This window comes from Triticum dicoccoides, chromosome 6B, assembly GCF_002162155.2.
Source record: "Triticum dicoccoides isolate Atlit2015 ecotype Zavitan chromosome 6B, WEW_v2.0, whole genome shotgun sequence".
Classification (NCBI taxonomy): Eukaryota; Viridiplantae; Streptophyta; class Magnoliopsida; order Poales; family Poaceae; genus Triticum; species Triticum dicoccoides.
In genome coordinates, this window is record NC_041391.1 from 236464436 (window position 1) to 236479429 (window position 14994).

Genomic DNA, 14994 nt, shown 5'->3' on the forward strand with positions numbered 1-14994 from the left:
ACATAGATCAGGGACACACATGTGACATGCTTCATCTTTACCGTTAATGCATCTACCAATGAAGAGAGCAAAATAATGTATAGCAGGAAAATGAATACTCCCTATGGTAGCTTGTGCTATGTCCCTGGATTCTCCCATAGTAATACAAGCAAGGAAGTCTCTAAATTCAGATTTGTGAGGGTCATTAATATTACCCCACTGCGGGAGTTTGCAAGCAGTTGTAAAATCCTCTAAGTCCATGGTGTAAGATGTATCATAAATATCAAATATGACACTAGGAGAATTACGCGAACAGTTATATTTAAACTTGCGCGCAAAGGAATCGGTCAATTGATAGTACTGAGGACACTTATCTTGTAAGAAGTCCTCCAGCTCGGCATTATGCACAAACGCGTCAAATTCCTCCTTAAAGCCTGCTTCGACCATAAAATTATCGGATGGCCACTCACAAGCTCGTACATCCGCGTCCCTCGGCAATTCAACATCTTGCTCACATATAGCAATCCTGGGCCCTTTCTTCACCGAGGAACCACCTTTGTACATTCTCCTAGACATAATTCTTTTTCTGAAAAATTTCTGAAATTTTAGTAATTTCAAAATAAAAGTGAATAAAACTAAACAAGATTGATAGCAACTACTCCTACAAGTGCCTAAAGTCTATATCATGCATTAGAATTGCTTGGGACCTCATAAATTTAACATGCAAGCTCAAGAACATGGTCACCTATGCAGCAAAAATTTGCAATGACTAAAGCACTAGAACAAAAACTAATTGGACCAATGGAGGAGTCACATACCAAGCAACAATCTCCCAAAGCAGTTTTGTGAATGGAGCTTTGAGCAAGGAGATCAAAAATCACAGCAAAATGAGCTAGAACTCGTGCTTGAGCTGGATGGGGATTTTTTTGGGAAGAAGATGGAGTGTGTGGGTGCTGGCATAAGTGGAGGGGGGCCACTAGGGGTCCACGAGACGGGGGGGCGCCCAGATGGGGTGGGGGCGCCCTCCACTCTCGTGGCCTGGTGCTTGCCCCTCCTGAAGTGATTTCAGTGCCCCAAATCCTCAAATATTCCATAAAAAATCATACTAAATTTGCAGGGCATTTGGAGCACTTTTATTTTCGGGATATTTTTTTAATGCACGGATAATTCAGAAAACAGACAGATAATACTATTTTTCTTTATTTATTCTAAATAACAGAAAGTAAAAGGTGGGTACAGAAGGTTGTGCCTTCTAGTTTCATCCGTCTCATGATCATCAAAATGAATCCTAACAAGGTTGATCAAGTCTTGTTAACAAACTCATTCCGAATAATATGGAACCGGAGAAATTTCGAATAACACTAAGTTACCTCAACGGGGATATGAAAATCCCCAATAATAAGAATATCATACTTTTTCTTGACAGTAGGGAGAGGAAATTCAAAACCTCCAATAATAATAGTTGGAACTTTTCCAATAGAATTGATGCTATGAACTTGAGATTGTTTTCTCGGAAAGTGTACCATATGCTCATTACCATTAACATGAAAAGTGACATTGCCTTTGTTGCAATCAATAACAACCCCTGCAGTGTTCAAAAAAGGTCTACTAAGGATAATCGACATACTATCGTCCTCGGGAATATCAAGAATAACAAAATCTGTTAAGATAGTGAAATTTGCAACCACAACAGGCACATCCTCACAAATACCGATAGGTATAACAGTTGATTTATCAGCCATTTGCAAAGATATTTCAGTAGGTGTCAACTTATTCAATTCAAGTCTACGATATAAAGAGAGAGGCATAACACTAACACCAGCTCCAAGATCACATAAAGCAGTTCTAACATAATTTCTTTTAATGGAGCATGGTATAGTTGGTACCCCCAGATCTCCAAGTTTCTTTGGTATTCCACCCTTAAAAGTGTAATTAGCAAGCATGGTGGAAATTTCAGCTTCCGGTATCTTTCTTTTGTTTGTGATGATATCCTTCATATACTCAACATAAGGATTTACTTTGAGCATATCAGTTAAGCGCATACGTAAGAAAATAGGTCTAATCATTTCGGCAAAGCGCTCAAAATCCTCATCATCCTTTGTCTTGGATGGTTTAGGAGGAAAGGGCATGGGTTTTTGAACCCATGGTTCTCTTTCTCTACCGTGCTTCCTAGCAACAAAATCTCTTTTATCATAACGTTGATTCTTTGATTGTGGGTTATCAAGATCAACAACAGGTTCAATTTCTACATCATTGTTTTGGTAGGTTGAGCATCGACATGAACATTATCATTAACATTATCACTAGGTTCGTGTTCATCACCTGATTGTGTTTCAGCATCAGAGATAGAAATATCATTGGGATTCTCAGGTGTGTCTACAACAGGTTCACTAGAAGCATGCAAAGTCCTATCGTTTTTCTTTTTCTTATTTTTAGAAGAACTAGGTGCCTCTAAATTATTTCTCTGAGAATCTTGCTCGATTCTCTTAGGGTGGCCTTCAGGATACAAAGGTTCCTGAGTCATTCTACCAGTTCTAGTAGCCACTCTAACAGCAAAGTCATTTTTATTATTTAATTCATCAAGCAAATCATTTTGAGCTTTAAGTACTTGCTCAGCTTGAGTAGCAACCATAGAAGTATATTTGTTAATGAGTTTGAGTTCACCTTTAACTCTAGCCATATTATCGCTCACACGTCCTACCTCGAAAGCATTATTCTTTAACTCTCTACCAACATAAGCATTAAAAATTTCTTGTCTAGCCATAAAGTCATCAAATTCATCTAAGCATGGGCTATGAAATTTAGTAGAGGCAATTTCAACTTTATCATATCTATAGAGAGAATTTACCTTTACTACCTGTGTCGGGTTAACAAGACAATGTGGTTCTTCAACGGGCGGTATATTAAGACCATGTATTTCTTCAATAGGAGGTAAATTCTTAACATCTTCAGCTTTAATACCTTTTTCTTTCATTGATTTCTTTGCCTCTTGCATATCTTCAGGACTGACAAATAAAACATCTGTCTTCTTCGGAGTGGGTTTAGGAATAGGCTCAGGAGTTGGCTTAATTGGTTCAAGAATTTCCTCAGGAATTGGCTCAGGAAGAGTCCAATTATTTTCATTAGTCAACATATTATTCAATAGTAATTCAGCTTCGTCGACTATTCTTTCCCTGAAAACACAACCAGCACAACTATCCAAGTAGTCCTTGGAAGCATCGGTTAGTCCATTATAAAAGATATCAAGTATTTCATTTTTCTTAAGAGGATGATCAGGCAAAGCATTAAGTAATCGGAGAAGCCTCCCCCAAGCTTGTGGGAGACTCTCTTCTTTGATTTGCACAAAATTATATATTTCCCGCAAGGCAGCTTGTTTCTTATGAGGAGGGAAATATTTAGCAGAGAAGTAATAAATCATATCCTGGGGACTACGCACACAACCAAGAGCAAGAGAATTATACCAAGTCTTAGCATCACCCTTTAACGAGAACGGAAATATCTTAAGGATATAAAAATAGCGAGATTTATCATCATGAGTAAACAGGGTAGCTATATCATTCAACTTGGTAAGATGTGCCACAACAGTTTCAGATTCAAGGCCATAAAAAGGATCAGATTCAACTAAAGTAATAATCTCAGGATCAACAGAGAATTCATAATCCTTATCAGTAACACAGATAGGTGAAGTAGCAAAAGCATGGTCAGGTTTCATTCTAGCATTAAGAGACTGCTGCTTCCATTTAGCTAATAATTTCTTAAGATCATATCTATCATTGCAAGCAAAGATAGCTCTAGCAGCTTCTTCATTCATAACATAACCCTCAGGAACAACAGGCAATTCATAATCATTGGGAGAACTTTTATCATCACTATCATCAATAATAGCATCTTCAATAATTTCATTCCCCCTAATTCTAGCAAGTTGTTCATCCAAAAATTCACCTAATGGCAAAGTAGTATCATGCACATAAGTAATTTCCTCATAAGTATCATGCATAGCAGAAGTGGCATCATCAATAACACGCGACATATCAGAATTCATAGCAGTAGCAGGTTTAGGTGTCGCAAGCTTACTCAAAACAGAAGGAGAATCTAGTGCGGAGCTAGAAGGCAGTTCCTTACCTCCCCTCGTAGTTGAGGGAAAATCGTAGTTCTGTCATCTTTCAAGTTCTTCATAGTGATCAACAGATATAAATCCCAAGTGACTCAGAGAATAGAGCTATACACCCCGGCAACGGCGCTAGAAATTTGTCTTGATAACCCACAAGTGTAGGGGATCGCAACAGCTTTCGAGGGTAAAGTATTCAACCCAAATTTATTGATTCGACACAAGGGGAGCCAAAGAATATTCTTGAGTATTAGCAGTTGAGTTGTCAATTCAACCACACCTGGATAACTTAGTATCTGCAGCAAGGTATTTAGTAGCAAAGTAGTATGATAATAAAGGTAACGGTAGCAGAAGTAATATTTTTGGGTTTTGTAGTGATTCCTCATGTAATAGCTATAACATAGGGTGACACAGAACTAGCTCCAATTCATCAATGTGATGTAGGCATGTATTCCGTAAATAGTCATACATGCTTATGGAAAAGAACTTGCATGACATCTTTTGTCCTACCCTCCCGTGGCAGCGGGGTCCTAGCGGAAACTAAGGGATATTAAGGCCTCCTTTTAATAGAGAACCGGAACAAAGCATTGGCACTTAGTGAATACATGAACTCCTCAAACTACGGTCATCACCAAGAAGTATCCCGATTATTATCACTTCGGGGTTGTCGGATCATAACACATAATAGGTGACTATAGACTTGTAAGATAGGATCAAGAACACACATATTCATGAAAACATAATAGGTTCAGATCTGAAATCATGGCACTCGGGCCCTAGTGACAAGCATTAAGCATAGCAAAGTCATAGCAACATCAATCTCAGAACATAGTGGATACTAGGGATCAAACCCTAACAAAACTAACTTGATTACATGGTAAATCTCATCCAAGCCATCACCGTCCAGCAAGCCTACGATGGAATTACTCACGCATGGCGGTGAGCATCATGAAATTGGTGATGGAGGATGGTTGATGATGACGACGACGACGAATCCCCCTCTCCGGAGCCCCGAACGGACTCCGGATCAGCCCTCCCGAGAGAGATTAGGGCTTGGCGGCGGCTCCGTGTCGTAAAACACGATGAAACTTTCTCTCTGATTTTTTTCTCCCCGAACGTGAATATATGGAGTTAGAGTTGTGACACCCCCGATTCAATCGTACACTAATCATGCACGCAAACGTGTACGATCAAGATCAGGGACTCACTGAAGATATCAGAACACAACTCTAAAAACATAAATAAGTCATACAAGCCTCATAATACAAGCCAGGGGCCTCGAGGGCTGGAATACAAGTGCTCGATCATAGACGAGTCAGCGGAAGCAACAATATCTGAGTACAGACATAAGTTAAACAAGTTTGCCTTAAGAAGGCTAGCACAAACTGGGATACAGATCGAAAGAGGCGCAGGCCTCCTGCCTGGGATCCTCCTAACTACTCCTGGTCGTCGTCAGCGGGCTGCACGTAGTAGTAGACACCTCCAGTGTAGTAGGGGTCGTCGTCGACGGTGGCGTCTGGCTCCTGGACTCCAGCATCTGGTTGCGACAACCAGAAAGAAAGGAAAGGGGAAAAGGGGGGAGAAAGCAACCGTGAGTACTCATCCAAAGTACTCGTAAGCAAGGAACTATACTACATATGCATGGGTATATGTGTAAGGAGGCCATATCAGTGGACTGAACTGCAGAATGCTAGAATAAGAGGGGGATAGCTAGTCCTATCGAAGATTACGCTTCTGGCAGCCTCCGTCTTGCAGCATGTAGAAGAGAGTAGATTGAAGTCCTCCAAGTAGCATCTCCAAGTAGCATTTCCAGTAGCATCGCATAGCATAATCCTACCCGGCGATCCTCCCCTCGCTGCCCTGTGGAAAAGCGATCACCGGGTTGTCTGTGGAACTTGGAAGGGTGTGTTTTATTAAGTATCCGGTTCTAGTTGTCATAAGGTCAAGGTACAACTCCAAGTCGTCCTGTTACCGAAGATCACGGCTATTCGAATAGATTAACTTCCCTGCAGGGGTGCACCACATAACCCAACACGCTCGATCCCATTTGGCCGGACACACTTTCCTGGGTCATGCCCGGCCTCAGAAGATCAACACGTCGCAGCCCCACCTAGGCACAACAGAGAGGTCAACACGCCGGTCTAAATCCTATGCGCGCAGGGGTCTGGGCCCATCGCCCATTGCACACCTGCATGTTGCGAGGGCGGCCGGAAGCAGACCTAGCCTCTCTTATACAAGAGTAGGCGTTCCAGTCCAATCCGGCGCGCGCCGCTCCGTCGCTGATGTCAAGAAGGCTTCGGCTGATACCACGACGTCGAGTGCCCATAACTGTTCTCGCGTAGTTGGTTAGTGCGTATAGGCCAGTAGCCAGACTCAGATCAAATACCAAGATCTCGTTAAGCATGTTAAGTATCCACGAACACCGAACAGGGCCAGGCCCACCTGTCTCCTAGGTGGTCTCAACCTGCCCTGTCGCTCCGCCACAAAGTAACAGTCGAGGGCCGTCGGGAACCCAGGCCCACCTCTACCGGGATGGAGCCACCTGTCCTTTCAACCCCCTCATCAGAATCACTTGCGGGTACTCATCGAGCTGACCCGACTTTAGTCACAATCTGTACAGTATGTGTGTATGTATAGTATATACCCGTGATCACCTCCCGAGTGATCACAACCCAATAGTATAGCAAGGCAGACTGACAAGAATGTAGGGCCAATGATGATAAACTAGCATACTATACTAAGTATTTAGGATTGCAGGTAAGGTATCAACAGATGTAGCAACAATGTCAGGCTATGCATCAGAATAGGATTAACGGAAAGCAGTAACATGCTACACTACTCTAATGCAAGCAGTATAGAGGAGAATAGGCGATATCTGGTGATCAAGGGGGGGCTTGCCTGGTTGCTCTGGCAAGGAGGGGTCGTCAACTCCGTAGTCGAACTGGGCAGCAGCAGCGTCGGTCTCGGGGTCTACCGGAGAAGAAGAGGGGGAAGGAATAGTAAATACATTGCAAACAGATGCATGACGATGCATGACAAAGCAAACAGCGATGATAGGTGTGCCCTAACGCAGTACTAGGTGATACCGGCGAAGGGGGGAAACATCCGGGAAAGTATCACCGGTGTTTCGCGTTTTTAGACAGGTGAACCGGAGGGGGAAAGTTGCGGGTTCGCTATGCTACGGATGTGTGGTGAACGAACGAATTGCGTATTCGGATTCGTCTCGTCGTTCTGAGCAACTTTCGTGTACAAAGTATTTTCATCCGAGTTATGGATTATTTTATATTAATTTCCAAAGTTTTAATTCATTTTTAGCAACTAACAGATTAATTAAATCAAAAAGCATTTATGATGTCACCATGATGACGTCAGCAGTCAAAGTTGACTGTTGACCAGTCAACTGACTGATGGGTCCCATTTGTCATGGACTTAGATTAACTAATCGTGGTTAATTAGTTTAATTACTTGATTAGATTAACTAAACACAATTAATTAATTAATAATTACAGTCTTTATTAAATTCATTTTTTATAACTTTCAGGGAGTGGGCCCCGGCTGTCATTGGCCTATAGGGCTTAAGTGGGCGCTGGCATAGGCGGGTTACGGGCGCTCGGGCATCGGGCGCTAGCGCCCAGCCCGTTTGCGAACAGAGGCGCGCGCCAGTGCGAACGCCAGCGGGCAGGGGTCGCACGCGGGGCCGACGAGGACGACGGAGCGCGGCGAGTGAAGAGGCTGGGGGCCAGGGCGGGTTGTGGCGATGGAGCGGTGGCGAGGCGACTGCAGCAGGGGAGGCGAGCAGCGCGGGCAGCAGGGCGCAGGGGCCAGGGCAGCGTGTTGGGGCCGGCCATGGCGCGACCAACAGTGGGTGCGGGAGGTGCGGCAGCGACGGCCAGGGTGGATGGGCTCGTCGGCTTCCTGTCAGTACCAGGAGCACATCGAGAACACTGGTTCGGGCAGAGGAGCACGGGGTGCTCGACCCCCGTCGGCCATGGCGGACGGTGAAGTTCAGTGCTCGCGGACGCCGGTGATACGGCATGAATCCGAGGGGGAAGCAGAGGGGAAAGGAAGAGGGGCTCACAGCGAGCATGTAGTTGTGCTAGCGTGGGCTCGGGGGAGGCCTGGTGGAGCGAGACGGCGGCGGATTCGTCGATGGCGTCGCGGTGGCTGGAGGTTGAAGACGACGTCGATCCCTGCGATCCAGGGGCTCTCGGATCCAACTGGTGGACGTAGGCGAAGGAGTGGACGTCGACGAAGCTCGCGGACGAGGTGGCTGGGCACGAGGAGCTCGGTGGGCGCGTGGATGTCGGAGGCCATGGCGAGGTAGGTTCGGCCAAGGGTTGCGGGGACGAAAGCGGCACAGGGGAGGGGAAAAAGGAGAGCTAGGGTTCATCAACGTGTCGAGGGGGATCATATAGACCGTCGAGGAGCCATGGTTGCACGGCGCGTGGACGATCCGTCCATGGACGCACGAGCAATGGCCAGCACTCCCCTGATGAACAGGGGTCGAAGATGGGGAGCTCGTCGACTGAGCCTGGTGGCCTGGATGCCTGGTTAGGCCGAACGGCCCAGGGGGAAGAGGGGTTTGGTTTTTCTTTCCTTTTGTTTTATTTGTACTTTTTCTTTTCTAATTTCTTTTATTTCTTCAATACCTTGTAGTTTTATAAAAAGTAAAACCCACACCTAAAATAGAGTTACAATTCCAACTACTGTCACAAAAAGTTTGACCCCTAAACAAAATAGTTTAGTATTTTATAAAATTCAAAAAGGCATTTATTTAATTGATTTAGCTACTGTTTTATTCATTTTAGAATATTTAAACATTTTATAAAAGTGTGGTTTCTGCACCATAATTACCTGTGCATTATTTGGCACCACCCGAACATTTTAGTTTTTAATATTTTGAAAACTTTGTCGTTTGACATTAATTTGAATTTGAATTTGAAACGTTTTCGAATCAACCCGAGATTAACTACAGTGACCGAGGTGACATGGCACCATTAACGTGAGATTATTGTAGCATGATTATCCAGGCGTCACAAGAGTTGAGGTTGGTGGAGGTCCAGGGGGCCCATGAGGGGGAGGGGGCGCGCCCCCACCCTCGTGGACAGGGCGTGGGCCCCCTGGTCTTGATTCTTTCGCCAATATATTTTATATTTTCCAAAAAGTCCCTCCGTGAATTTTCAGGACATTCCGAGAACTTTTGCTTTCTACACATAAAACAACATCACGACAGTTCTGCTGAAAACAGCGTCAATCCGGGTTAGTTTCATTCAAATCATGCAAGTTAGAGTCCAAAATAAGGGCAAAAGTGTTTGAAAAAGTAGATACGTTGGAGACGTATCAGCCACTCCAACAAAAGATTACCAGACATGTGTTGCATCATGTGTTGCATGTAACCAAACACCAACACTCCGCATCTGCCTAGAACAGAACTGCAAACAAATACCATGCGTGCGTTTCTGCTAAGCCATGCTGGAAGGAGGGCAGGCAAACAAACAGAACATGTGTTTTTTACGCCCGTTTTCACTCAGTAAGGTTGAGTCGGGCTACAGATGTAAAGTGCCCAAAATCTATGCATTCTACTAAACGCGCCCTTGGTGTACCTTCCACATGCCACGATCTCACCGACGAAATGACTTCCACACCCTCGTAATCTTGGTGCTATGGGAGATTTGGAAGCATCAAAATGCCATTGTCTTTAACAATGTTTCTCCATTTGTGGTGGTCATCCTTGCTTGGGAGATTTGGAAGCATGAAAACGCCATTGTCTTTAACAATATTTCTCCATCCTCGTTCTTGGTAGGATTTTCGAGGAAGGAAAGACTTGGCAAATGGCCGGATTAATTCATACCGATTTGAAGCTCTCTTTTAGATGTGCAGGCGGAGTCGTAGCTGGCAGTTAGTTCGTTTGTAGGACCTTGTGCGGCTGTGCCCAGTAGTTAAGGCATCTCCAGGGGAGACCCTCAAAGCTCTCGTACATGTATGGATTGTGATGTCTAGACCACTTGTCTGGGTTGTGATGTCTAGACCGCTTGTGGCAACTTTTGTCATTCAATGGAGACTCCATCGGTTCGCGAAGTGGTCCGAAAGTCCGTTTTCCGACAAAACCAAGACAAACATGGGAGAGCTATACCAGTGTCTGACATCCACTTAACCAACAAAAAGCCACCACGTGGCCCTCCTCTCTTTTCTCTCTTTGCACATGCATAGTCCCCTCTCCTCTCTCTCCTCCAACCGGACAAATAAGAATTAATTTGTGAAAAGGATTGGATAACTCTCTCTCGCTTCATGTTCGCGGACCACCTGAGGACATAAAGACGGACATACACCGGAGCTATTCGCCGGTCTCCTTTAGAGATGCCCTTAGTTCGTTTGTAGGACCTTGTGCCCGGACTGCACAACCGCGGATGGGTTTCTTTACCCTCTCTTCTTTCAATATTTGATCCGCATGCTTGTGCTTATTTTAGAAGAGATAAAACATGATAGGAGCAAATATTCTGCTCAGAAATGCTTATTTTAGAAGAAAAAATCATGATAGGAGCAAATATACTGCTCAGAAATACGGTACATAAGAGTTAATTAAGGTAATAAGAGGCGATATTATATTGTCAAAGTTTCAAAGTGTTGAGATCGCGCGACGGTCCAGTAGAACATGTCATAGCTAGTCTGCTTAGAACGCCAACGATGACGACGTCGGCGGTGGCTTCGGCCTGGGGCCTGCCGGATGACGACGACAACGTCGACAGCGAGACGCGGCCCATGCGCCCGGCCTACCGTTAGGACTTAGTAACGCGAGCATGTACGCAGCTACGAGAAACTGGCGTTGCGACGACGATGGTCCTCCTCCGTGGTCGTCACGATCTCCTCTAGGTCGTCGGCCCGCTGCTGCGGCGGTGCGGTGGGAGAGCTGGAGCTTCCAGCGCGCTGCTCCGTCGCCCTCGCCGCGGCTGCAGCCTCCTCGGTTGCAGGGCCACGTCCGCTGTGCCGCTTCTTGTTGAGAAACGGGATCCGGAGGTGCGAGTGCGGGTGCTGGTGCGGGTGCGGATGGGCCGGCAGCGACGTCGCCTTCTTCTTCACGTCCGTCGCCCAGCTGTGCACGGACACGTGTACGTGCTCGCCGAACGCCTGCAGCTTGATGTCGCCGCCCATCTGATATGATCGACCATCCATACTAGCTAAGCAATCAAGCAGTGTTCTTGGTGAAAGTAATGGTGGAACGAGAGCTTACGTGGGTGACAATGGCGTACAGCGGCAGGGTGCTGTAGCTGCAGAGCACCTGAACGATGATGCTGAATATTTGACACAGAAACAGAATTGTCCGTTAGTTGCCGTAGCTAACGGGAAAAAGATAGTGAGGTTTTGTACGAACCCAATAGCAAGTCTGGGGATGGCATATGATCTGTTCTCCATGATGCATGAATCGAACCCATATGTTGCCTGCAAAAGTACCAGTCAGATATCCCCATGCTTCTCTAATTGTATGCATTTAGTACAGACTTGCAGACTAAAGGCAGGCAGTAATTTCAGGACATACCAAGACCCAGAAGAAAAATGCCATCTCAAACGAGTTCTGGAACAAGATGAAATGGATCAGATGGAGGACAGCCCTAGGATGGCTAAACCAAAAGTGCTCCTTGCATGGCTTCGTCCAGGGGTTTCCTGATGCTTCATCGGAACACTCCGCTGCTTCTTGAGCCAATCGAGTGCTGATGTGCTCCAGCTTAGTGCCAACAATAAGCAGAAGCTGCAAGTTTATTTACCCCGAGCAGTAAGAAACTCCTCCATGGAGGTAACTGGAGAATGTATTTACTAGAGTGACATGGAGTTGTTAAGGTACTTACAATCAAGGGCAAGAAAGACAGCCAGAAGTAAGTGTGCCACCCTGCATTGACAGTAGATCAAACATTAACAGTGAGAGAGAAAAAAACATGCTAGTTCAAACAATTCCAACACAAACTACTTGTTACTGCGATCCCGAATTGTTCTAACCAAGTAGCATAACTTGTGGTGACAGAAATGACAGATCGTAAACATGGTTACAAGTCTAAATCGTATTGTTCTCTTAGGATCAGTATATCTTCGGGCAAACAAATATACGAAGGGACTTTAGGAGTTACCATTTATATTCAGCAGCAGGAAGACGATAACGAAAAGCCATAGGTACCAGCTGCATGCATGTGAGCATCATTAGGTAAACCAAACAAATTTTATTTAAGCAATCCAAGTAGGAACTTTACCCAATACTAACCTGATTCCAACTACTTCTTTGAAGTCATGCTCGAGGGCACGAACCATGTACTTGTGGAAATCAAAGTCTGGGCGATTTGGGTAGTGCCGCTGGGAGGGGGGAAATGGCCAGTATCCTTGTTAGTTCACTAGGAAAACCAGGACACTCATGATTGTGCAGAAGTCACTGAACAGTACATCTTAGTATCTTACCAGAACAAAAGCTGATCTGAGTACTTGATAATCTGGTTTACCGACAGAATTATAAAACTGCTTGAAGAATGCAATCTGAAATCATATGTGAATAAACCTTTGGAATCATCATACATATAATATACCGAGTTCGCAATTTGAATTCGGGGAAATTTTACTTAAAGAATGCCTCATATAGCACAGAAATATTGCAATAACTATGCAGAAGCTATGATACTCAGCCATAACAAATGTTTTACTGTGGTCAGATCATTGTAGTTAAGGCTATATTAGTGTTTGGTTTAGTCATGATATTGCCTTGTTGCAGAGGGGCCTGAAATAACAAAAAGAAGTGGAACACTGCACTGCACTTCATGCACATGCCATCAAAGTATCTTCATGTCATAATAGCTTTCCCTATCATTGTTATCCTTAGCTGACAATGAACCATCTTCAAGTGTTCTACTCACTTTTTGAAATAACAATTTGACCACAAACTGAATATTCAGTAATTTACTGATGCCTTCCCCTGTTTAATTTCATATATGCAGCCATGGTGTTTAAGATGTAAAAATATGATTTGATAGCACTTTCTCTCTTGCGAAAATAAATTGATAACCACTCAAAAAAGCAGCTTCATTTTACTTGGGTAAACTCAAATAATTCTCATGCCATTGTCATTCGTATTACGAATTAAGGATTTAAAATTGACTTTATAACAAAAGAGAAGCATAAATGCATAATAAGAGGGTTATATTACTTACAATCCATCTTACAGCAGATGGTTTCATCCAGCCTGGCGTCTTTTCACGCTCCTTGATTCTTCCTTGTTGAATTTCTTTCTCCCATTTATTCCACGTTCTCATCTACAAGAGCTTAACCTAAATGTGTTACCTTCACTATCATGTCACATGAAACACGTATTCAGCCCCAGTAATAATAATTAATAGTTAATTAGTTATACCTTAGCTCCACCAAGTAACAGCGTTGTAACACAGAACAAAACATGCACCACACCAAGTACAAAGATAAAGATGTGCAGCTGATGCAGAGCCTCTTCAGATAGCATGGGAACTTCACCCTGCATAAGGGCAGGAATAATGTTTCAGAATGACCAATCTGGTAAATATCCTTTGCGATTCTTGGGACTGGCAATGTCTAGCAATTAGCATTAAACAGAAGTAATTATGTTTTGCTACTAAGAATACTACATCAACGCTGCTATCAAAGGAAAACAGAAGACACTGAAGCTAGAGTCAGATATTTAGTTAATAATGAACGGCACTAAATTTGATGCCAGCACTATCTTCACAGTTCATGGTCTACCTTTCTCTTGCAGAATGTGGCAGCATCTTCTCTGGCTTTGGACTCTTCAATGCATGGAAGCATGATACGTGCAGCGCTCTCGGGGATGCAAATGCGGTTGATGAGATTTTGACAGACGCTTAGTAGGAAGGAAATGAAACCCAGAATCATCAACTCTGCACAAGTAACCAGCAAATAGATTAGGCAAGACGAACAAACAGTTTTATACGGCAAGAATGAACTGGTACGAGACATTCTGATTTGTGCGTGGAAACTTTTGTTGGTTGGTATCTGATGTTACTCTCCATATTGATTACAATCAGTTCAGCGCAATTTTAAACAGGAAACGACTAGCACATATACAGATCATCAGAAGAACTGTACCTTCAGGTTCTATTAGCCACGGTGCTTGAGATAATTGAGGTAAACATTTGCCGTGATATCGAACAGATAAAAAAGAAGTTATGCAGCAATCTAACTAAATCCGAGGATAATGCTACCTTCTTTGACTCTCTGCAGGGCTGAGAATAGTGCTTCTTGTCCATTGAATTTGAGCACCTGCAGAAAGAAAGGTTTCTTATTAGCATATCATCGAAAACTTCAATCAAAATACAAAATTTGCGCATACGCGGAACAGGAAGCAGACTAAATATGCTTTACAAACGTAACAGAGACTATAACAGGAATGCGAAGCAGATAGGTAGGTAGGGGGGCGCTGTGCCTTGCCGAGGCGGTGGAGCAGGCGCTCGGCGGCGAGGGAGATGGCGACGATGACGAGGCAGACGGAGGCGACCACCCACGTCGGCGTGAGCGCCAGCGACTGCGCCTCCTCCTCCTGCCCCATCTCCTCCTCCTCCTCCTCCTCTCCCGCCTTGCCGAGCCGAAGCCGCTACCCGCACCATGTGGCTGATATAGGAGGAGGCAGGCACGCCGGTGGTGGGGCATCACGGCACTGCAGAAGCGACCTGCGCCACGGGCCGGTCCTGCGGCGGGGACAGCGCCCCCGGGGGTCCCGCGAGCGCCCTTTGTCCCGGCGCGGCGCGGGCTGGACGCCGCACGTGACCGTGGCCACGGCCTCTCGACTCCCGTCGCTGTCGTCCCCCGCGAGGAGCCAGGCCCCGCTTCCCTTTCGAGTTTTGTTCCCGCCTGTGGAACTCGTGAGCGGCCGGTCCCTTTCGGGCGCT

General features: G+C 44.9%; 1 protein-coding gene across 1 annotated transcript; it reads right to left on the minus strand.

The window, feature by feature from the left end:
- Positions 1 to 10601: 10601 nt before the first annotated feature.
- On the minus strand, positions 10602 to 14696 carry LOC119322623 (MLO-like protein 1). The gene is made up of 13 exons (XM_037596110.1): positions 14532 to 14696; positions 14311 to 14368; positions 13832 to 13986; positions 13470 to 13586; positions 13270 to 13371; positions 12527 to 12601; positions 12336 to 12424; positions 12205 to 12254; positions 11929 to 11969; positions 11622 to 11831; positions 11457 to 11524; positions 11316 to 11376; positions 10602 to 11236 (listed from the first exon to the last, which is right to left on the minus strand). Exons 1-13 carry the CDS (start codon positions 14652 to 14654, stop codon positions 10895 to 10897), a joined length of 1491 nt encoding a protein of 496 aa, XP_037452007.1. The 5' UTR covers positions 14655 to 14696; the 3' UTR covers positions 10602 to 10894.
- Positions 14697 to 14994: the final 298 nt, after the last annotated feature.